Source organism: Pogoniulus pusillus, chromosome 2 (assembly GCF_015220805.1).
Source record: "Pogoniulus pusillus isolate bPogPus1 chromosome 2, bPogPus1.pri, whole genome shotgun sequence".
In the NCBI taxonomy this organism is placed as follows: Eukaryota; Metazoa; Chordata; class Aves; order Piciformes; family Lybiidae; genus Pogoniulus; species Pogoniulus pusillus.
Genome location: NC_087265.1, coordinates 34,126,149 through 34,148,611, shown reverse-complemented (window position 1 = coordinate 34,148,611; position 22,463 = coordinate 34,126,149). Strand labels below are relative to the sequence as shown.

At 56.6% G+C, this 22,463-nt stretch overlaps 2 protein-coding genes across 2 annotated transcripts in view; one reads left to right on the top strand and one right to left on the bottom strand.

Moving 5' to 3' along the window:
- Window positions 1-63: 63 nt before the first annotated feature.
- On the top strand, window positions 64-5,750 carry SLC19A1 (solute carrier family 19 member 1). Its single transcript, XM_064167008.1, has 6 exons — window positions 64-204; window positions 2,512-2,822; window positions 3,531-4,278; window positions 4,545-4,737; window positions 4,821-4,962; window positions 5,052-5,750. Exons 2-6 carry the CDS (start codon window positions 2,646-2,648, stop codon window positions 5,238-5,240), a joined length of 1,449 nt encoding a protein of 482 aa, XP_064023078.1. The 5' UTR covers window positions 64-204; window positions 2,512-2,645; the 3' UTR covers window positions 5,241-5,750.
- Window positions 5,751-5,953: 203 nt separating this feature from the next.
- The window catches only part of COL18A1 (collagen type XVIII alpha 1 chain), a 42,247-nt gene continuing 25,737 nt past the window's right edge, over window positions 5,954-22,463 (bottom strand). The window contains exons 5-45 of the mRNA XM_064166047.1: window positions 19,602-20,146; window positions 16,310-16,393; window positions 16,158-16,217; window positions 15,855-15,978; window positions 15,634-15,737; window positions 15,519-15,545; window positions 15,250-15,417; window positions 15,133-15,159; window positions 14,983-15,045; window positions 14,777-14,863; window positions 14,556-14,609; window positions 14,328-14,477; window positions 14,116-14,178; window positions 13,912-13,956; window positions 12,798-12,938; window positions 12,641-12,712; window positions 12,502-12,528; window positions 12,346-12,390; window positions 12,141-12,203; window positions 11,757-11,792; window positions 11,597-11,686; window positions 11,391-11,420; window positions 11,255-11,281; window positions 10,969-11,031; window positions 10,742-10,816; window positions 10,616-10,651; window positions 10,461-10,514; window positions 10,146-10,220; window positions 9,905-9,976; window positions 9,694-9,736; window positions 9,506-9,568; window positions 9,374-9,417; window positions 9,144-9,266; window positions 8,907-9,051; window positions 8,697-8,770; window positions 8,489-8,617; window positions 8,267-8,302; window positions 7,774-8,046; window positions 7,489-7,686; window positions 7,196-7,311; window positions 5,954-7,104 (exon numbers count right to left, since the gene is read on the bottom strand). Of these exons, the coding sequence (XP_064022117.1) occupies window positions 6,891-7,104; window positions 7,196-7,311; window positions 7,489-7,686; window positions 7,774-8,046; window positions 8,267-8,302; window positions 8,489-8,617; window positions 8,697-8,770; window positions 8,907-9,051; window positions 9,144-9,266; window positions 9,374-9,417; window positions 9,506-9,568; window positions 9,694-9,736; window positions 9,905-9,976; window positions 10,146-10,220; window positions 10,461-10,514; window positions 10,616-10,651; window positions 10,742-10,816; window positions 10,969-11,031; window positions 11,255-11,281; window positions 11,391-11,420; window positions 11,597-11,686; window positions 11,757-11,792; window positions 12,141-12,203; window positions 12,346-12,390; window positions 12,502-12,528; window positions 12,641-12,712; window positions 12,798-12,938; window positions 13,912-13,956; window positions 14,116-14,178; window positions 14,328-14,477; window positions 14,556-14,609; window positions 14,777-14,863; window positions 14,983-15,045; window positions 15,133-15,159; window positions 15,250-15,417; window positions 15,519-15,545; window positions 15,634-15,737; window positions 15,855-15,978; window positions 16,158-16,217; window positions 16,310-16,393; window positions 19,602-20,146 (3,965 nt within the window). The 3' untranslated portion in view covers window positions 5,954-6,890. The remainder of the gene's footprint in view (window positions 7,105-7,195; window positions 7,312-7,488; window positions 7,687-7,773; window positions 8,047-8,266; window positions 8,303-8,488; window positions 8,618-8,696; window positions 8,771-8,906; window positions 9,052-9,143; window positions 9,267-9,373; window positions 9,418-9,505; window positions 9,569-9,693; window positions 9,737-9,904; window positions 9,977-10,145; window positions 10,221-10,460; window positions 10,515-10,615; window positions 10,652-10,741; window positions 10,817-10,968; window positions 11,032-11,254; window positions 11,282-11,390; window positions 11,421-11,596; window positions 11,687-11,756; window positions 11,793-12,140; window positions 12,204-12,345; window positions 12,391-12,501; window positions 12,529-12,640; window positions 12,713-12,797; window positions 12,939-13,911; window positions 13,957-14,115; window positions 14,179-14,327; window positions 14,478-14,555; window positions 14,610-14,776; window positions 14,864-14,982; window positions 15,046-15,132; window positions 15,160-15,249; window positions 15,418-15,518; window positions 15,546-15,633; window positions 15,738-15,854; window positions 15,979-16,157; window positions 16,218-16,309; window positions 16,394-19,601; window positions 20,147-22,463) is intronic.

Genomic DNA, 22,463 nt, shown 5'->3' with positions numbered 1-22,463 from the left:
CCGCCCGCTGCACTGTGGGGCTGGTAGTCCTCTTGCCGCCACACGCACGGGGCATGACTACATTTCCCGAGGGCACCGCACGTCCTCCTCCGCGGCTTGCGGCTGATCCGGCTCCGGCGGCTGAGGGGTCGCGGGGAGCCCCGGGACCCTGCGACTGAAGCCGGGCGGGGACGGCCCGCCAGCCCCATGCTCGCCGCTCCCCAGGTACGGCCCGGGCCGCGGGGGTCCGGGGTGCCGGGAATGTGGGTGCCCGCCGTCTGTCTCCCGGTGCCTGGGATGCTGGGGATACCCTCAGGGTACGCCGGGGTGCCCTGTCTCACGCTGAGCTGGTACCACGACACCTCTCCTCTTCCCCTCTCCCCTCCCCCCCCCTCCCCCGCTCCCTTTTCTTCGTGCATCTCAAACCACCTACAATGCAGCACCTCCTCTTTGGGTGCTCTGTGTTGTGTGTGGACAGATAGGTGCCTACACGGTGGGCGAGGGTGTATTTTGGAGACCTTCTTTCCATTCTGGGGATAGTGACCCAAGGACTCGCACGCCTCCCCACAAAAGTCTTTGTTCTGCTTTTGCAGTGTCATTTCTGTGCCACCAACATGTAGCTGTGGGGAGAGCAATCCCCCAGTTCCTCTCTCAGGGCTGTCATGTCCCCTCCCTTCCAGCCGAGGCGGCAGTGGCTCCCGGGGTGGTTGTGCCTGAGCTCGGCTGTCCGCATCGCCCGTGGCCCCAGGCTGACAACCGCACAGCCTGACAGTGACCCCTTGTCGAGGTCACGCCGCGATAAGATAACCAGGTTCTGCTCCCTCTCCTCTGCTTGGCTTGCACCAGTGCGAAGGAACAACATCGCCGAGCTGGAAGCATCCCTTGGGACTTGAGCCTGCTCATCTCGAGTACTAGCAGCTCCATGGATAGTCTGGAGAAGTGGAGCTGGATCTGGCCAGATGAATTCAGGGCTGGAGTCCCTACGTGTTTGGGATGCATGAGCTGAGAGCTAGGAGCCTAGTGCTGCTGGGGACAGTGGCATCGAGGCAGCTGCATGGAGCTGCACGCCGGGCAGTTTCCTTTGGGTCAGGGACAAGCACGTGTAGCCATCCTGGGTGGACTGAAAGGACACGTCTAGCAACTTCAGAAACAGGTTTGGAGCAGAGGGTGCAAAATGCCCAGATTGGGGTCTTGATGCACGTGGCAAGAGGCTGCCCTGCAGACATGCAGTGCTGGGGCAGGCAGTGGCGGGAGTTTAGCCCTGGCTTCTTGCCCCTTGCTCTTTCTGGCACAGCATGGCAGGGCTTCATTGCTCCATCTGCTGCCCAAGTTGGCACTAGCTCTGTGTGATAGCTGGCTAGCAATAAGTGAGTACTGGATCTCTGCCCTGCTCTCAAGTGGCCTGTTTAAGAGGTAGGGGCTCCAGACCACATGGTTTTTGGAGTTGGATGCCCATGGGAATGCCACTGGACCAGTGTGTCCTCTCTAGAGCACATGGGTACCCTATTTCCCACTACTGCTTTTGTTTTCAATTTCAGTTGGCTTTTCCCTGCCAGCACTGGCACTGGCTCTTTGCTTGTTAGCTATGTGTTACATGGGTGGGGAAGGAGGGGTTGTGGGCTCTTCAGAGGTAAGCCCCAGTCTCACCATGCAGGGTGGCAGCAAGGGGCACAGACTGAGAATGACTGTGATTTGTCATTCTGCAATTAGCAGGATAATCAGGTTTCCAGACTTTGCTCCTGCAGCATGAGTTGGCACACGTGGGTTTTTATGGCTTCAGAAGCAGAGTTGGTGACTTGTCATGGGAGTGGGGAGCACTGGGAGGATACCCAGTGTCCTGTCCAGAGGCCAGGACTTCTCCCTTACCCTCACCTTCCCTCATCCCATGACTGCTAATCAGGCCTTCTCAATGCTGCCAGCTTTCCTGCGGCCAACCCACAGGATTTGAACATTTAATCTCTTTCTGGACTGTGAACCTCATGACACTTTGCATTCTCCCCAGGCTAGGCAATGCCACCTGAACACCATGACTGGCTGGGGGAGAGATGAGGGGCAGCCACTTGCCTGCAGTTCAGATAAAGTCCTGTCAACCGCCCAGCTAATGTATAACATGAGCAGCCCTGTACCCTGTGTGCACATTAACTTGCTTTCACAACCGGTGTGGTGCCCGCAGCTGCTGCTGCCTCCTTCTGGAGCATCTCTGGAGCATAGCATTTAAACCGTCTTCCTGCAGTTCTGCAGCGGAGGGAAGTGTCGCTTTGTGGAGGGGGGGAACATCCTTCCAACTCTTTGAAAAAAGGAGCTGTTGTGGGCTGAGGATGCCTGACCACAGAGCCAGGTGCTTTGTGCATCCAGGCGCTTTTATGTGGGATTTACAAACGCTCTCTGAAATGCACCCCCCTGGCTTTTGCACAGCAAGACTTGCAGCTGCTTTTCTTGTAAGAACATCTCCCGGGGAGAAGGTAGTGGTATTTATTTGCCTTGCGATTATGGAGGAATTTGAACCTGTGCCAAATGCTGCTTTCTCCCCAGAAACTACAGCAACGTGGCTTTCGATGCGTTGGAGGCTGCCTGTGGTCAGAGAGGGGCTGCCTGGCCCGGCAAAGTCCGCCTAGCTGACAGTCCACAGGATACCGGCACCGTCCCTCTGCAGAGCCAGCCCAGCCATGTCGAAGGAGGACGGTGACGCCAAACATGCAGCATCAGAGACAGCACCAGACCAGCGCTGGAAACTGCAAGTCTTCTACCTCTGCTTCTATGGCTTCATGACACAGATCCGGCCTGGGGAGAGCTTCATCACCCCCTATCTCCTGGGGCCTGACAAGAACTTCACGCGGGCTGAGGTGAGCCATGGGGAGCCTATCCCCCACTGTCTCCCTTTCTGGACACAATCTCCACCCTGGGGCTGGCCAGAACACCCTCCTGTAGTCCTGGGGCATGGAGGGGTGCAGACATGCCTGGGCAAGGCAGCGTGTGGTGCTGCAAGATGGTGCTTTTTGATGGGCAGGAGGGCGGTGTGGTATGCATCCTTCTGGCAGCATGTCTTGTTGGGCTGTGAGGTCACCCCATCCCCTAAGGCCCAGGCTCAACTTTCCCTGGCATGAGACATCATTCCGAGACTGGCAATAATGTCTGGGGGCCTGACCCTTGTCCAGGGCCTGGGCAGTCAGTGGCAGGAGGATGGTGGACTACGGGGGAGACCTTCCCTTATTGTCACAGTACACGGTGTGTGGCAGTGCTGGGCACCACTGCATTTCTGGCAACGATGGGGTTAGACAGGAGGGGTCGCATGTCATTGTCATCTGACTAAGGGAGGCTGGCCCTGATCCCAACAGGCTGCTGTATCCGTGGGAATGCTGCATTCCCGTCACAGGAGGGGGCCAAGGCTCAGCCAGGTCCCCAGCCAGAGCATGATTTGGGCCACATTCCTTCCTCAGGACATGCTGCGATGTGGGTCAGCAGCTGCTACTCACCCAAACTGTACCCCTCTGGGCTGGGGGCATCTCCCAGGGATATGTTCCACACTGAGTCTCTCCTTGCACCCATGGCAGGTGACCAACGTGATCACGCCTGTGCTGACCTACTCCTACATGGCTGTGCTGGTACCCATCTTCTTGCTGACAGACTACCTGCGCTACAAGCCAGTGCTGGTGCTGCAGAGCCTGAGCCATATCTCCATCTGGCTGCTGCTGGTGTTCGGCACCTCTATCCTGGCCATGCAGCTGATGGAGTTTTTCTATGGTGTCACCATGGCCGCCCGCATTGCCTATTCCTCCTACATCTTCTCCCTCGTCACCCCATCCCGCTACCAGCGTATGGCCAGCTACTCCCGCTCCTCTGTCCTCCTAGGCGTCTTCACCAGCTCAGTGCTGGGTCAGCTCTGTGTCACCCTGGGTGATGTCTCCTTCCTCACCCTCAACTATGTTTCATTGGGCTTCGTCAGCTTTGGCTTCATCCTCACCCTCTTCCTTGAGCGGCCCCAGCGTAGCCTCTTCTTCAACCATCCCAAGGGGGCTGGAGATGGGGCTGCACCCAGTGAGCTGGACAAGATGGCCGAGGGGGACAGTGGTGGCGGGACACAGGACTGGCAAGAGGCAGCACTGTGCCGTATGCTGCGGGAAATGGGAGCTCTGATCAGGCAGCCCCAGCTGCGTCTCTGGTCTCTATGGTGGGTCTTCAACTCAGCTGGCTACTACTTGATGCTGTACTACGTGCAGATCCTCTGGAACGAGATCTACCCCGACGTGAACAAACGCTGGGTGTACAATGGAGGAGTGGATGCTGCCTCCACACTGCTGGGTATGGTTGCCTGGGTGGGAGACACCAAGGGTGCAGGGAGACATCCCCATCCTGCTGTGTCCCCAGCAGTGGGTAGGGTCACCAGGATGTAGAGGGAGATCCCCATTCAGCTGCTTCCCCAGGATTTGCAGTCTTTACAGCATTTTGGGGAATGCAAGGGGTGGTTTCATAGTGCTGATGGAATGAGATGACCATCACTAGATTGGGGGATGTATGGTGCTGCCATGCTGGTGAGATGCTCCTAACATCCTTCATCCCCTCCTCAGGGGCTGGTGCCTCCTTCGCAGCTGGCTATGTGAAGATCCGCTGGACGCTGTGGTCAGAGCTGGTGATTGGGGTGGTGACAGCTTTCCAGGCGGGGCTGCTCCTGCTTATGACCACCACCAGCAACATCTGGCTGTGCTACGCTGCCTACGCCCTCTTCCGTGGGTCCTACCAGTTTCTGGTACCCATTGCCATGTGCGTGATGTCCCTGTAGACCTGATCCCATCCCAGCAGCCTGGCAAGTGGCATAGGCTCACTGGTGCCCCCTTCTTTCCCAGTTTCCAGATTGCTACCTCGCTCTCCAAAGAGCTCTGTGCACTGGTCTTTGGGGTCAACACCTTCTTCTCCACCGTGCTGAAGACCATCATCACCATCATTGTGGCTGACAAGAGGGGCTTGGGCTTGTCCGTGCATCCTCAGGTAAGGATGAGGGGCATCTAGGATGGAGGTCGTCTTCTAATGGTGGGATGAAGGGAAGGCTGCAAGTGTTCTCTCCCCATCCCTTGCAGTTTTACGTGTACTTCGGCTACTTCACACTGCTGGCAGTGGCCTACCTGCTGGCGGCCATTGTTGTGGGCATCCAGCACAGCCGCCACAAGCAGCCAGCGGAGCAGGCCGTGTCCAAGGAGCTGTGTCCACTCCCTGCCGACACGCAGGCACAGGAGAAGAGCCCAGAGGCCGGTGCTGTGCGAACCTGAGCGCTGGCAGTCACCAAGGCTGGGTGTCTGTTCTGTAAGTGAGCGTCACTGTCACCGTGTGCTTAGGCTCCTGTCCCATCACCAGTTCTCAGTGCTGGCCCGTTGAGGACATAACTCTCTAGGACTTACTTTCTGCTCCAGGGGAGCAGAGCTGTGCCCCTCGCCTCAGCCACAAACACAACTAGAGCAGGGGCAGGATGCCCACCGCTGCCACCACCAGGTGCCACACGTGGGTATAGATGGTTCCTTGGGGGGTCTCCCAGCCACCAGCTCCCCATGGTCGTGCAGAGCCAGGTTACAAGAGGGTAACATTTCTTTATTCAGTGCCTTTAGAAAATGGTTGATGGGACACAACCAACACACACACACAAAACAATAAAAAGATCTACGGGCTTTAAATTGCATTAATTACAAAAATACAGCAGACTGTAAGAAACAGAAACCATGTGACTCGCACAGCTCTTGTGGTAATGATTTCCATACAATAATAAAAAGCTAGTTACAGTTTTATTCTCTTTCTTTCTCTTTCTTTCTTTCTCTTTCTTTCTCTCTTTCTTTTCTTTTCTTTTCTTTTCTTTTCTTTTCTTTTCTTTTCTTTTCTTTTCTTTTCTTTTCTTTTCTTTTCTTTTCTTTTCTTTTCTTTTCTTTTCTTTTCTTTTCTTTTCTTTTCTTTTCTTTTCTTTTCTTTTCTTTTCTTTTCTTTTCTTTTCTTTTTTCTTTTTCTTAGCACCTTGGATTTGCCCACAGCAATTCAAACCACCTTTGCTGCTCCTTGGCCCTTAGAGTGCAGCAGAGGTGGCCCAGGGAGGGAGGGTGATGGCAGTGCCTGCCCTCAGTACCACATGTACTTACTGCGCACATGCATGTAAGCACATGCCAAGGGCATGCCTTGGCCCCATGTCAGGGCTGCTCTGGTCCCTGCACTAGCCTGGATGTGGCTGTGCCCAGGATGCAGGGGCATGGCTGGGGGCCCAAGGGTGTGCAGAGGAGCTGGAGGGGACCAGACACACCCATCTTGCCCTCCAACAGCACTCACAAGCTGCTGTCTGGGAGGTGGAAGTGAAGATGGGGGACTGGGCGGGCTGGTCCTTACCTGGGGAGGATGAAAAGCATCTGGAGGGAGCCTTGGTGCTGCCATGGGACAGTCCCTTGATTGGGTGGGATGCCAGAGTTTTGGATGAAGGCCCTGTAGCCCCAGCAATGGGGATTTGAGTCTGACCCTGAGCTCCTGGTGAGGTCATTGCAGGGCTGTGCAGGAATCAGGTCAGAGGAACTAGCCCAGGCTTTCCAGGACGGCATACCACACAGCGCTGACATCTTCCTGCACAGCATCCTCCTGCCCAGCCACCCTGGAGAGAGCATCCGAGCAGGTGGGGGACCCAAGCTTAAGTGGTTAAATATTAGGAGTTAGAAGAGGAGCGAGAGGAGGAAGGCAGCTTTCCCACTGCTGCCCTGCCCCAGGTGGGACACAAGCCCCTGCCAACTCAGGGCAGGGGTGATGGTGACTCTTTGGCTTCAGGTCTGTGGGAAAAAAATCCTGCAGGGTGAGGTCAGGCACATGGCAGGGGCTGAGGACCCGAGGGATGCCAGGGTGCAGGCTGGCCTAGCCCTCCCCGGGGGTAGGTGGGGTACCTAGGGAATGGGAGGGTGTCATTTTTTGGCAGCAGTCATGAAGCTGTTCTCGATGCAGAGGACGATGAAGTTTTGCTGGCAGCTACTGGCCACCTGCTCCAGCAGCTTGCCAGAAGCCAGTGAGGAAGCCTGGCCAGTGGCAGTGCGCTCGTCCGTCCGCCACGTCTCACAGTAACTCTCGGGCAAGCGCCGGCCCTTGGCATCTGAGCCATGCCAGACACTCTTCTGTGGCCTGGAAAGAAGACAGGTGGTGGGGCTGCTGCTGCTCACGCCAGATGCAGGCTCTTATCTGCCCTCACTCCATCACTTGATCCCACACTCACCAGCTTGCATCTCGCAGGACGTCTCTGCCATCAAAGGAGAGGATGCGGGCACCAGCTCTCAGTGGGGCGCCGCTGCCCGTGAAAAGGGCTTCCCAGTTAGTGAAGAGGACTTCATCCTGGTAGGGATGGTGTTAAAAAATGGAGTGTCAGCCCTACCTGACACAGCAACACTGCAGCCTCCAGGGAGGGGATGCTCCATTGCTACTGCCATGTGGATGGATGGGGGGGTGGGGTGCTCTGCATCCCTCAGAGCTTATGGATTGCTGAGAAGGGGACAGGGGATGCAAATGTACCCGGAGGTTGACGATGGGCACAGCAGTGCGGTCGGCCCTGCGCACAATGCTGTAGAGGTCCTGCAGGCGGGAGGAGAGGAAGGCACGGAAGGTGCCAGCCAGCCCGACCTGCCGGGCTTGCTGGAAGCACTGGAAATCAGCTCCTCGGATGCCACGCATGCCGCCGCTCAGCGGGGCATTTAGGGCCACCAGGTGAAGCTGCCAAGAGAGGACAACAGATCTTGAGGGGCATGGCTTTGACCGTCATCGTCCCCACCCCTCAGTCAGCGCTCAGGTGGCACTCACAGCAGGCTGGAAGTCCTGGTGCACGTGGGCAGCCACAGGAGCCGGATCCGGCCGGCGGTGGATGTAGTAGCTGTTGAGGAGCTCATGCTGGTGGTGGAGCAAGGGTTGCTCAGGCAGGCGGTGCTGGTTGGCCACCACTTCATCCCCGCGCCAGGGTCGGGCAGTGGGTGGGGGGACGTGGTTGCGCAGAGGATGCAGGGGTCCCTGGGGCTGCAGGGGGGGCTGGGGGCCGGCGTAGTGCACACTGGGCAGCTTGTCATACACCTCATTGTCCTGGGGAGGGAGCGGGAGCCAGAATGAGGGTTGATGCTGCTCTGGGAGGGGACAGGGACGAGGATGGATATGAAAATGGAGACAGATATGGTTTGGGATGAGATGGAGATGGTTAGGTCTGAATGGAGATAGTGATGGAGATGGGGGTTGGTTGGGGATGGGATGAGGATGAAGAATATAGATGGAGGATGGAGATGGGAATGGGAGACCAAGGACTCACCAAAGCTGAACTGGGGATCAGAGTGTGCTCCTCCAGCTGCAAGGACATGGCACATCAGATCCCAGCTGCCCCCTCTCCTCTTCCTCATGCACGGGTAGTGGGGACCCCCCAGGCATTGCCGGAAGACACCACCAAAACCCCACGGCCATGCCATCTGCTCTCCCCTAGAGTCAGGTGGTGGCAAACCAAGATGAGGTGCCCCTCCAGCTCCACCCCACTCACCAGCACTCGTCGGAAGCCCCCACGCAGGCGAGCGTAGAGCTCCTGCCGGTCGGTCAGAAAGACAAGGCTGCCCTCAGGCAGCTCATGCGCGGCGCTCAGCATCACCTGGTAGGTCGGCAGGGCACGCAGCTGCGGGCACAGCCCAGAGGGTGGCTCAGGGCTCGGTTGGCTAGCCTTGGACAACCCCTCACCCAGAGCCTTCACTCACCCCCAAAGACATCTCACTGGTCCCTGGTGGTCCAGGAGGTCCGGGTGGTCCAGGGGGTCCAGGGATGCTGATAGCTGGGCAATGAAGAAAGATGAGATGGAAAGGGCTGCAGCTCAGGGATACAAGCAGGGTTGGCACTGAGGGGTGCAAAGAGGATGGAGAGGAGGGATGGAGATAGGCAGGGAGGGATGCAGTGAGGCAAGTACTCACCTTGTCTGTGGGGACCTGGGAAGGAGGGTGGACCAGGGGGGCCAGGAGGGCCAGGGGGGCCCTGTCGCCCCTCATATCCAATACCAGGGGGGCCCTGAGGTCCAGGAGGTCCTGGTGGCCCAACAATACTGTCTCCCTTGGGACCCTAGGCAGTGCAAGAGAACATTCCTAGAGCAAAGCACCCAGAGATGCTGCTCCCTCATGTTCCACTCATCCCCTGCAGTGTGGAGTACTCACCGGCAGCCCAGGGTAGCCCTGGGGCCCTGGAGGCCCTGGTAGTCCAGAGATGCTGGGATTGTAGAGGGAAGTGCTGCCTGGCTCACCCTTCTCACCCTTGGGACCTGCATCACCCTTGTCACCCTGCAGAATAGCACAGCCTTAGAGTACGTGGCTGGGGCACACCCCAGTATCCCAAATTGTTCCAGGTGCCAGCCCTTTGAGCCACTGCTGGCAGGCAAAGTGCTTACCCGCAGATTGGCACTGAAGTGACTCAGGTCATAAGGGAAGTGACCTAGAGAGAAAGAGGGGGGGAAGAGGAGAGCCAGGATGGGCATAAGCCAATCCCTGCCTGCCTCTGCCTGCAGGGACAAGTCACCTACCTGGAGGTCCTGGGGCTCCAGCATCGCCTTTCTCTCCTTTTTGTCCTGAAAACTGTTGGAAACCTGTGTGGAGCAGCAGAAAAATGCCATCTTGGCTATTCACCATGCCAGTCCTAGCTCTTACAGAGAGTGTCTTGTCAGGGGTTCTCAAAATGTACCAAGGTGCTGCGAGAGGGACATCCCCTTACCAGGGAAGGCTTGCAGTGCAGGATGCCCAGAGTCACTGAAGGCCTGAAGGGATGCAAAGGAGAAGGCTGCAGAAACAGCAGCATCCTTGGGGTCGTCCCCTTAAGTGTGGCCAGAATGCCACCAGAGCATCCTCCAGCCAGGTAGGAGATACAAGGGAGACCCAGACACCATCCCTTAGCAATCCCATTGCAATGATCATGTCTTACTTACATTGCTGTTGTCATAGACTATGCTGCCAGGTGGCCCTGGGGGCCCTGGAGGCCCTGGAGGTCCTGGGGGTCCCTGTAGGAGAAGAGAATGTGTGTCAGGGTCCTGTAAAGTGGACATACCCTGCACCAGAGGGGCAACCAGTCTCTGAAAGAGGGAGACAAGCCCTTAGCCAAAGAGATTCTTTGGGGTGTGTCCCCAGCTCTGCTGGGCCAGCAGCTGGGGTTGCTGCAGCAGTGCTCACCCGCAAGCCCAGGATGCTGCTGACATCGGCAGGGTCACCCTTCTCACCCTTCAGCCCGTTCATGCCAGGACGTCCCTGCAGATGAGCAGCACAGATAAGCCTCGTCCCCATCCCCCTGCCAACACCAGAGTGATACCCCAGTGTCACCTCTGACATCCCAGCATCACCTCCAACCCCCTGGCATCACCCTGCCCCTTGAGGACACAGTAGGGTTTGGGGTTCTCAAAGTGCAAGATGCACAAATAGGGTAGGGTGGGAGAATGTGGTGGAGAAGGTGTTGGCCACGGGTGCAAACAAACCACCACCAGGTCTTACAGGTCTGCCTGGAAAGCCAATCTCTCCTTTCATTCCTGGTCGTCCCTGGGGACCCTGGAGGGGAAAGAAGATGAGGACAAGGGTGCTCAGAGCAGGTTCCCCTCTGCCCTGGATTAACTCCATGGGAAGCAAGGAGGATGGTGATGGTGACTTACAGAGGGTCCTATTGGTCCCCGCAGTCCTGGCTCCCCCTGTGGACAGCAGAGAGGGAAAGGGCACCATCACTGGGACTACCAACACCTGCTGCACAGACATGCCCTCCATTCCTGCAGTGCACCCACCTTTTCTCCTTTCACCTTTGCAGTGACCACAGTCCCATCCGGACTGATGATGACACCGGGCTCCCCCTTCTCTCCCTGCAAGACAGCAGGAGGTGTGAGGGAAGATGGAAGGACCAGGCTCCCTCCCATACCAGGGGTGGCATCACCACAGAGACCTGGTGGCCAGGCAGGATGGGGAACCAGGAGTGTGACCACCTCAAGGGGAGGAGGTGGCCTGGAGCAATTACCTTCAACCCTGGAGGGCCCTGGGGCCCAGATGACCCCCGGTCTCCTTTTGGTCCCACTGGGCCCTGCAGGGAGAAGCACAGAGCCCAGATCAGCCCTGATCCACCAAAGGCAGATCCCAAACCCCTTCCACTGTGCTGACAGTCCTGCATCAAAGCGAAGCAGGACCAGCAATCAGAGGTTTCACCAAAGCATGCACCAAAGCATGCAATCAGAGGTTTCACCAAAGCATGCAAGGAGCTTTCACTGGGGCCACCCCTGTAGTCCCCAGCTCTGCCACCGACTCACCAGGAAGCCAGCGTGACCTGGTCTGCCCTGCAGAGGGAAGCAGAGTTGCTTGTAACAGCAAAGCTCTTCTTTCCAAACAATTAGGTGCTCTCCTGGCACACTAAGGGGTGAGCAGGAATGGTGGGGAGATACCTACCTCTAGACTGGGTAAAGCCACCAAAGACTTCTGGAAACAGAGACAAAGTGAGGCTTTTCATGCTGGTCTTTTCTCTGGAGAGGTCAGAGTCCCTGCAGAGTTCTCCCTCTGTCCGCACACATGACAGGCCCTGGGCAGAGCCCTTTCCCCACCTCCCTCAGTTTTAGCTTCCCCTAGCTGTTATGAAGCTAGGCACCAGCACTTACCTCTTCGCCGGAGACAGTGATGACCTGTCCAGGGGGACCAGGTGGCCCAGGGGGGCCAGGCAGCCCCACACCATCTTGGCCTGGCTCACCCTGGAAGACACAAGTCATCAGCCCCAGGGCCACCACCGGTAGTCTTCGTCCCCAGCCCAGAGGCACCTACCTTCTCACCAGGGCTGCCTCTGTCACCTTTGGGTCCCTGGAAGGGGAAGCAGGCAGGTGAGCTTTACACTTAGCATCATGCACAACCAGACACAAGTGGAGATCCCCCTTCATGCCTGCAGCTTGGCAAAATCTTTCAGCACCACTTCTGGGTGGAGGTGGTGGAAGTGAGCAACATGGCAAGCAGATGGGGACAGGGTCACAATCAGTGTGGGCACATCCAGCACATTGTGAACTGGGTCCCAGAGCACAGGAGCAGCCAAAGGCTCCAGGGCGGTGAATTGCAGCTGCTGGGGATGGACCTGCTGTGAGTGGCCCTGCAGTGATCAAAGGTGCCCTGCCTGGAGTGAGTGGGCTTCTGGAAAGGGAGAGCTGATGCTCCTACCTGTGGGCCAGGGAAGCCCTCCAGGCCAGGGCGGCCGTCCACACCAGGCACACCAGCATCCCCCTGCAATGAGGTGAGAGAAAGAGCAAGATGCAGGACGGAGCAACCTTCTGATAGTCCTAGGTTGGGGAGCACAGGGGTCTTGCTCAGTGCCCTACAAATCCAGGTGCTCACACATCAACCATCCCAGTCTCCCAGCACTCACCTTCATTCCAGGCAAGCCAGGCTGCCCAGGACTGCCGACCTCCCCCTGCAAAGAAAGAGGTGTCAAAGCAGGAGCATCCCTGTAAGATGCCCATGGGCATCCTGCAAGAGTGGAACTAGGGTCCAACACTAGGAAGATGTTTAAAGAGCTCCTCACCTTCACTCCTGGTAGTCCTGGGACTCCCTACAAGCAATCAGTAGGCCATAAGTTTTAGGTGACAGGAGGGGACATGATGACAGGGGATGTCCCAAGAAGCCCAGGATGGAGGTGAGGAAAGGGACAAGAGCAGGGTTACCTGTGGTCCTTCAGGTCCACGTGGCCCAGGGGAGCCAGTGGCGAACGGTAGCCCAGATCCCTCCATGTCGCTCTAGGTGGGGAGAGAGAAGTGGCTCAGCCACACCTGCCCCTGCTCCAGTTCATCCTCATGCCCCGTCACAAGGGTGGTCACTTACAAATCCAGCCTCGTAGCCTGGCCCTGGAGGTCCTGGGGGCCCTGGAGGTCCTGGCTGCCCACGGGGTCCGATGGGCCCAGGCAGACCAGCTAAGCCAGTTTCTCCGGGAGCTCCTGGTGGTCCTGTTTCTCCCTTGCTGCCCTGTAAAGGAGACAAACCCAACAAGACAGGTGACACAAGGTGACAACAGCCCCTGCCTGGAGCCTGCAAGCGGGAGGCAATGCATCCTCTCCCGCATCCCCAAACTGCCCCTTGGAAGAGGACACAGACGCTCCCCGGCCTGGGGCTTTGCAGGAAGGTGCACTGCCCACCTCAGGCATCCTTTCTCCCGACTGTCCTCGGGTGGCATTGGCTCCCGTGCAGTGTGCACAGTGGCCACCAGAGGCTCCTCTAAAATCATAGATGCACTTTCCCCCTCCCTGCTCCCCCGCACATGCCACTGACTGCAATGCTGCAGCAGAGCTCAGTGCTGACGGAGGACACTTGCAGACACCGCTGTGCAACAGGATGGGTCCTTATGCCTGCTCCCAACCCACCCTCCATTTTCGTGCTGGCAGCGCTAAGAAACCTTCATTCTTGAGGTTCTTGCCACAAACTTAGGTTGAGGTGGGTGAGGCACCCCAAGAAGCATCCTTAGGATACATCCAGACCCCAGTAACTCCTCTTCTATAGTTCAAAATACCTCACTCAGCTTTCTTCCCAGACAACAGGTTGCCCAGAGGTGGCAGATGCCCTATCTCTGGAAACATTCCAGGTCAGGTTGGACAGGGCTTTGAGCAAGCTGATCTAGTTGGAAGATGCCCCTGTTCACTGCATGGGTGTTGGACTAGATGACATTTAAAGGTCTCTCTCTACCCAAAATGTACGACGAGTCTCGAGGTGGCAGCACTGGTAACAAAGCTAAGCAAGGAGGTAGGAGTTTAGCAAGTGTTCTGGGGCTGGTCTTCAGCTCCACGAAGCAAGCTGCAGCATGGGTCTGCTCTGGCAGATACTCAAAACACCACCATCTGCCTCAGCACTTCAGTGTGAGGTGGCTTCCCAAGGCAGCATCCCTGCGTCTGGTCTGCAATGTACATGGGACTCTTTGGCAAGAAACCCATTCTGAGCACAGTACCTTGGGTCCTGGCGCACCAGGGAGGCCAAGGTCGCCCATGTCACCCTGGGGAGGAGGAGAAAAGGGTGTGAAGAAGCTGCTCTGCTCCAGGCAGGAGCAGGTTGGTGCTCCCCGGCCTTAGGATGGAGTGAGCTGTGATCTCCTAGAGATGAGCTAGGGGTTCTGTGACACGTACCTGGGGGACATGGGATAGGGGACACTCACCCGCTCTCCTTTGGGCCCTGGCTGCCCAGGTGTCCCATCTCGTCCAGGAGGACCCTGAAGACCCTGCAAGACACCTAGGAGTTTGCTCCAGCACATGGAAACTGTGTGGGGCTGGTGGGTATCAAGCCCTCCACTGCCACAAGGGGAGCTTATGGTCCCACTGCTATGCAGTGGCCCTGGGATCAGTTCCTTTGGCCACCTCATACACCTACCACTGGCCCTGGTGGTCCAGGGATCCCATCCCTGCCTGGCAGCCCTGGTGGTCCTGGCAGGCCTGTGTGGTTCATCCCAAATCGTCCTGGCTCACCTGGCAAACCAGGCACACCTGGTGGTCCTGGGGGGCCAGGTGGCCCTCGTGGACCCTAGAAGAGAAGGAGAGATGATGGCAGAGCTTGTCCCGTGACAACTTGCCTGCAAGACAGGCGCTCACCCACACTCACCCGCAGGGTCTCCAGTTCGCCAGTGAAGCCAGAACCCTCCATGTCGATGAAGGTCTAGGTGGGGAAGCACAAGGGTGATGACAGGCATCAGTAGTCAGTCATAGTCAGGACACTTAGCAATGTGGGGATGCTGCCTGGGGCTGGTGGCAGCAGCCTAGATCTTTGTGGCTTGATGGACCCCATGTACCCATTCAAATCACTTTCTCCCAGGGGGTACCCACCAGCTTGTCATGCTTGAAGGAGGGTCCTGGTGGTCCTGGGGGTCCAGGTGGTCCAGGGGGTCCCCTAGGCCCCATGCCTGGGTCACCCTGGCACAGAGAAGAGAGCTTGGCTTGTAAGGGCAGCCAAGTTGATGGCAAGAGAAAGGAGGGGGCAGCATGGTGTGTAGGCCCCCACGCTGGCACTGTCCCCCACGACTGGCACTCACCTTCTCTCCCTTCAGACCAGGCTCCCCTGGCATTCCAGGGAACCCCTGGGGCCCCATATCACCCTGCAAAGAGGAGCAGGGGTGTCAGCACGTGGCAAGGCAATGGGGTGGCCAGCACCCATCACCCCCCATAGCCTTCACCAGACTCACGGGTTTGCCGTCCTCACCGGGATCACCCTAGGGAGGGCAGAGAGGGGAGAGGTCAGAATGCTAGCAGGCAGCGGTGAGGGAGGAGGGGATCCCTGAGGGGTGGGATGCTTAACTCACAGGTTCGCCATCCCTGCCAGGGGCTCCGTCTCTCCCTGGTGGCCCTGGGGGACCAGTGACCTGCTCCACTGAGCCATCAGTGTGCTGTGAGAGGGTTCCGGGGGGGCCAGGGTCACCAGGTTCGCCTTTCTGGCCCTTGGAACCGGGGTAGCCAAATCCAGCGCTGCCCTGGGGAGGGGAGAGCAAGGAAACCAGCATGAGTGGCACGGCCCCAGGAGTGGTAGCCCAGGCAGGTGTGGCTTTGGCCCTGCTCCAACAGCATTGCTCACCTTAACGCCCAGTTCTCCTTTCTCTCCCTGCAGGACAGAAACAAAGAGGAGCAGGTGACAAACGTGGACATACCCCCGGCACCCTTGAGTCCTCGAGGTCCACTCTCTCACCCACCTTTTCACCTTTGACACTGCCTGTCCTCACAATGCCACCAGTCCCCATGTCCCCTTTCAGGCCACGTTCACCCTTTTCTCCTTTCTCACCTTTGGGGCCAGTGCCTGTGGGAAGCCAAAAGGGATTTGGTTGTGCTCGAGGACAGCCACTCCATCATGCCCCCACTGGTGTGCCCTGGAGCCAACAAGCACGTCGGGGAAGGGGAAATATGAGAGCATTACCTCCCGTGGAGCCCCGCAGTGTCTCCTCTGCTCTGGTCCTCTCTGCTTGCTGTGGGGAGCCCCCACTGCCCACCACCACAGGGGGAGAAGTGACAGGGACAGCATCCACCAGCCCTGGGACACCCTGTGCCAACAAGGGGACACCACAGTGCCATTCACCTCCTGGTGCCTTCTCAGAAGAGACAGCTGCTAGGACCCCCTTAGACACTCTGGGACCTTGACCACAGAGGGCACCCAGCCTTCCTTGTCCCTAAAGTCTTGGGATCCTGCTGCTGACTGCAACATTTGCAGGCACCAACTCACCCCGACTTTCCCCAGAGGTCGGTGTCCACCTTCTGCCCCACTGCCAAAATCACCTGAGACCTGTGTTTGCCCAGGAAGAAGGGGTGAGAGGTGAGCTGGGAGCATGGGGCAGCAGCCCTCTAGCCTGCCCCATTTGGGCTGCCAGTGCTCACCTCTTCAGCATCGTCATCCTCTTCCTCACACTGGCGCTCAGCTGCCCTTGGGTCCCCTAATAGCTTCAAATCAGCAATCACCCCCTGGAAGAAAACCACATCAAAGGTTGCCACAGATAGGTGGATGCCATGGATGGAAGCACGCCACAGACAGACAGGTGCTGCAAGCCATCCTGCGGTACGGTCTGATCAGCTGTACTGCTACGCCACCACACTGCTGAGTGCCCCTCCATACACCAGGCTCTTTCACCTGATGCAGAGTGCTCTTCACCCAAGCGTCCAGACATAACCCAGCACAGAAGGGTTTCAACCTTGCAAGCCTGGTGTCCAGCACCACTAAGATGGCTCAACAAGCCACAGGAAAAAGCCACGTGTCAGCTCCCAGCAGGCCAGCTGAGCAGAAATAGCAACCAGAATCCAGCCAGACAGCAATGCTTTTACAGGGAAGCTCATGGCTGTGCTCCTTGTTTCCCCTCTCTGGAGGGCTCCCCAGCCCCAAGCAAGGGCTGCTGGCAGGTCCCAGCCCACTGCAATCCTAGCTTTGTATTTCTTAGGCTAATCCGCACTTCCTTGCCATTTATTTGGGTTTTGCAAGCACTGTGCGTGTCTGAGCTGCTTGTTTATACAAGAAACCACCACAAATGTCTTCCTAAGGATGCTGCCTCCAGAAAAAACCCAGCAGCTGAGCTAGCAGCGCTGCACAGGAGGGCAGCATCCCCATTTCAGATGGGAAGAGTGTGTGGGTACCAGCTTGAACCTCATGGCTCCAACGCTGAGTGGAGTCATCCAGCCCATCCCTGCTGCTGGGACAGGACGTGAGGATGAGGCCAGGATGAGGTGCTGACCACCCCTCTGGTCTCAGCAGGGAGGTGCCAGGGACCACAATGGGAAGCAAGCTCCAAGAGGGTAGATACATCCTGCTTGGTGTCTTGTCTCTGGGCAAGACACCTAAAATAATATTTAGGCTCACTTGAAAGCACAGCGCACCGTGGCCAGGAAAGAGAGCTGTGCCAGGAAACATCAGAGGCTTAAGAAAATAAGAATCAGGGGCAGCTGCAGTTCAGTCAGGCTGGCTATGGCAGTGCAATAAGAATATATTATAAATACATTATTTTATGGAGAGGCAATAAGCATGATACATTATAAACACTGGAACTTTGCATATATAATTTAAAAGAATGAAATCCCTCTCACAAGCAAATGCCCCCCTAGATGAGGTGTGACCTCTTCCAGCTGCTCACCCTGCACACAGGCAGCTTCTAATTCATTCCCCTCCTCCCCACTGAGCACCAGCAGCAAGCCTGATCTTTGAGAAATGCAATACTCCAGCATGGCCTTCCTGGTCCTGGGGCTTTCTGGAGGCACCAGAAATAACCCAGTTCCAGCCCTGAATTGGGACATGCCCACGAAGGCTGGTTGTGAGGGCTTTGTGCAGCCTGTTTGCCCAAATAAAGGGGCAGCACACCAGAGGTCTTCTCATGCACCCAGCTTCAAACAAATCTTCCAGTTGGATCTCAGCCAAGCCTCCATTCCCCTTCTTGATGCAGAATCATAGTTTAGATTGGAAAAGACCTTTACAATTATCTACAGCAAGCATTAACCCAACACTGCCAGGTCACCACTAAACCATGTCCCTCAGCACCACATCTACACAGCTTTTGAATCCCTTCAGGGATGAGATGTCCACCATTTCCCTCAGCAGCCAGTGCCAGGGCTTCACAATCCTTTAGGGGAAGAAATTCTTCCTAATGTCCAACTTAGACCTCTCCTGGTACAACTTGAAATCATTTTCTCTTGTCTTATCCCTTGTAACTTGAGAGAAGAGACCAACAAATTGGAGGAAGAAATCTATATCTGCTGTCCCAGAGGCTACTGCGTTACCTGAAGGCTTTGCCTCTCCAGGTTTCATGCCGCTGACACAAAGGCAACTTGGGAGGAGGTGCAGATGCCAGCTGAGACCCCAGCAGCAGCCCTCCAGCTGCCCGCAGGCAGCTTGTCTTGCCGCTTGACTGAGGGCCAGGTTTTAATCAGCTTGATGCCCTGTTAGTTCCAGATAACACGAGGCAGAGCTGGTCAGCGATGGAAATACCACGAGGCAGTCAGATGCCAAGGAGATATCTAAGCCTGTGCTTCCTGCACCCCTCCTGGCCAGCCGAGGCAGCCAGGCTCCTTCTGTCGATGGCCAGCTATTCCCTGCAGGAAAACTGGGGTGGGCAGTGTGATCGGGTGTTTGGCAAGCTCGGGAACATCACCTGCTAGAAAAGCAGGAGCAGTTTGCTCTGCTCTGGGCTGTTGCTTTGCCTTCCAAACGGTGCCAAACCCTCTTCAGCTGGGGAGAGGAGCTCCAAACCCTCTTCAGCTGGGGAGAGGAGCTCCTCCACGGCCCTGATTTAGCCCTCCCAGCATGTTCAAGAGCAAATAATTGTTCTTCAAAAGACAAAGTTGCTCCTGAGACCTCGAGGGACCAACTCAGTCCCAGTGCAAACCAGTCTCTGGCCGATTAATCATTAACCCCTTCCTGGGGGAGCTTTCCCTGCCTGAAGCCATTTAACTGGGACTATGGCAGCACCACTCATCAGGCAAGATTACGTTCAAGCTCAGAATCGTGCTTTGCAAAGGTCCTTGGGAAAAGCATCGCTCCATTCGCCAGAGCTTCTGTTGCTGGGCAAACCATGCTCAGCCCAGGAGAAACCCACTGGTGATATCCTGAACTTTCCTCAAGCACTGCAGGGGATTTCCATGCCCACTGCCCATTTCCCCCACACTTTCCACAAGCCTTATCTAGAACATAAGTCATGCTCAAATCACAGGCTGAGCTATCACCTTCTCTCCTTGCTCTCCAAAGACTTCCTGTAGATACTGCCCAGTGTCAGCCAACAAAGATATGCTCTTGCCCAAGCATTTTTTCCAGCTAAGAGAGACATTTTGCCAGCCTAATCATTTCCCCCACCGAAACAGCTGGGTATTTTTAGCAGTGGAGACATTCAAAGAGGCTCCATGCGTTTGCAAGGAAGGCTACAGGCAGCACTGGCTGCTGTAGTGCAATCCCATCTCCCACCAGGCCCATCTTAAGAGCTTTGGTGAAACCCAAGACAATGAAGTTGGTGGCATCTCAAGCCAACCTTCCCCTCTCATCTCAAGTGCCTCCTTCCCCAGAGACATGCAGAGAATGCAGCCACTGGTTTGTCTTCTAGGCAAAGAGGTTGGGCCAACAGGCACAGGCTAAAGCCATGTTTTCCTTTCCTCACCCAGGCTTCCTGGAGATGCTTCCTGGGGTGACCTGAGGCCTTACCTGGTATTTATCTGGATCAGCTCCTCCAGCTTGAGCAACAAAGAGCCCAGAGCCCTCTTCCAGCTCCATCTCATCTGGGGAGCGCTCAAAGCGGACCCGTTCATGCTCCTCACAGTCCAGATAGAGGATGACTTCATCCTCCTCCACGCTGATGGCGAAACGCGTCCACTGGTTGAGCAAGGTAGGCACAGTGAAGGTGGCTGCCACATTGGAGGTCGGTGAGCCTGGTTCTGTATAGTAGAAGATGATCTGCTGCTTGCCTGCCCGCAGCTCTGAGAGCTTGATGCCCACGTAGATGGTGCTTTGCGAGGAGTCCGTGATAGCAAAGAGCACACCAGCTCGCGGGGTGGTGGGCTGGATGTGGAATAGGATGGAAAAGTCCCGGAAGAAAGGGCTTGGCAAGTGGTACCGGGCCACTTGACCCGTGTTGGCATTGGGGCCAAAGACGTAGCCAGGGTTGTTGTCAGGGCCATAAATTTTGAGGATTTCCTCTGGAGGGGGGTCTCCAATCAGCTCCAGCAGGCTGACCTCAGTGCTCAGGTTCTCTGCAAGAGGAAGGGAAAGGGGATGGTCACAAGTGGCCCAGTGAAGATGGTCACTCTGAACCAGATGCCTTGGGAAGTCGTTGCCAGCCATGCCTTCCCCAAATGCTACTCCTCTCAACAACACCCTCTGCTTGCCCTCCCTGGGCCCAAGGACTTCACTTTGGGATGTGTGTTGGTCAAGGCAGTAGTGCTCCTCAATCTGCTCCCACTCCCAAAATGCCACCTATTCCCTGCTGCTACCCTGTCCAACCATAGCAGGGGCATCCCTGAGATGAGTTAAAGCCAAAGGGATCTTGCTCATGGTAGCAACGTGCCTGTGTGGACAGCAGGGGGTACAGCTGGAGCACAGGGATGCTGCACAACTGCAGAGCCGGGAGGGTCATGGTGACACCCCACGTCATCGTTTGACAAGTCCACGTGGTCACCCCAGCTGGGAATAAATTAGAGCCATCCTCTTGCGACACTCTGGGAATGAGGCTCAAGCCAGTGGACACCATTAGCCTCCCAGGATGATCTCAATTTGGATCTCGCCTCCTTTTCCAACTCCTTTTTCTCAAGGCACTTGGGAAAGTTCTGCTCAGGATGGGCTCTCCTACCCAGCACAGCTGAACATCTGGTCGGGGTGAGATGGCTCCCTGTACGCCAGCTCCCGTTGTTTTGGCAGCAGGCACATCCTCATCGCCCACACACCGGGAGCTGGATTCCTCCTCTCCTATGTCAACTGCTCGGGTGGGTGCCAACTCGTTGGGAGCGAGCACGTCGGGTGCTTTTAACTCCACGTTTCCTGGGAGGGAGGAAACCCAACCACCCCAGCTCTGAAACAGTCAAGACCTGTGCACCAGGAATGCAAGCTTGGTGCTGATTTTAGCCCTGTTCCAAGCCAGGAGCAGGAGTTGAGACAATTGATGTCCCCCAACTCCTACCCTGGTGTTTCACGTGACCAATGGTGAGGCATCAGAGGCGTGCTGAGCCCAGGAGGATCAGCCAGGAACCTCCACCCTGCTCTGGAGCCAGGCATTGTCCTCTTGAAAAAAATAGAAAGAAGAGAGGAAAAAAAAGAAAAGACTGAAGAAATCACCCCAGCCTTGCCCTGCCTGGGAGGATGGTGGGAGGAGATGAAAACCTGAGTGCCTCTTTCAAAGCCTGAGGCTACCTGCATACACAGACCAACCCCAGCCTCCCCCAGCTGCTGAGCCCCAATGTCACTCCAGCCCAGAGACATGGACCCAAGCAGTGGGGACATAAAAATGTCACTGATTAGAGGTGGGGACAAGTTTTTTTTCCTCTGCTAGACCCTTTGATCCTCTCCTGAGCTGCTACTCTGAAACTACTGTGTCCACCCTGCTCCCCCAAGCTCCCAGTCTCTCCCAAGCTTGGCATCCCAAAACTGAGCACCTGTCTGGGAGGAAAGTCCCTTATGGTCCTGCACCAGCTCTAACTCTCTCAAATGCCCTACACCATGATTTGCCTTCCCCATGGAGCATCCCCAGCCCACTCAGGTGGGAAGGGCTCAGTGCAGCCCCTCTGCCTCACTGGTGGCAGGGACATATGGGTCCTGGTGTCCAGCATCCTTTTGAGCTCAGCACCCTTTCATGCCCAGATGTTGCAGCCCTACACCAGAAATGATGGAGTGAGCAAGCAGAGATACCCTGGACTCACAGCAAGCCCCAGCCTGGCTTGAGACACTCAGGCACCTCACAAGCTCACAGCCGCTGCCCCATCCACAGCCATGTCATCCCCAGACACCCTGCAGTAGGTGGCTTCAGCCAAGCTGACTGCAAACACCAGGATGCAGGGATGGAGCTTATCTTGGGCTGGAGGAAGCCAAATTCACAATAGCTTTAAGGGAAGAGGAAACCAGAGTTTCCTCCTGGGGGTCTGCACGGGTGTAAGAGTCTGCACTGCAGCCAGACAAGGCATTCTCTGCCCCTGGGGCTTGGGGCGATACAGGACAGGCTGAAAGAGGCTTCTGTTAGTGATGCAATTTGCAGCCATGCTCCCCTTGGCGTTTCAGTAAACTCTGAGATCTCCACTCCTCTCTAAGCATGCCACTCACTCCCAAGTCTGGGGCGAGAGCTGGGTACTGGTGCTCCACAAGCAGATCTTTCCCCTGTGCAACATGCAAAGCAGGTGGAGGCCAAGGCTGTGAAGCTGGATGGGGCCTGGGGAGTAAGGAGGTGGCAAGGAGGGATCATTTCAAAGAGCTGCCCCTGTAGAAGCCAAGTGCCCTTTGCCAACCCCAAATCTTTCAGACCGTGCTTGCTTTTTCCAAATGGTACTCAGAGACCAAACACTGCACCTTGCTCCTCCCCACAGC

Bases quoted from the DNA above. Each gene is read 5' to 3' on its own strand.
- SLC19A1 (XM_064167008.1), top strand. From the start codon at position 2,646: ATGTCGAAGGAGGACGGTGACGCCAAACATGCAGCATCAGAGACAGCA. The intron at 4,738-4,820 runs GTGCGTGATGTC...CTTCTTTCCCAG, and splicing joins TTTCTGGTACCCATTGCCAT to TTTCCAGATTGCTACCTCGC. The intron at 4,963-5,051 runs GTAAGGATGAGG...CATCCCTTGCAG, and splicing joins GCTTGTCCGTGCATCCTCAG to TTTTACGTGTACTTCGGCTA.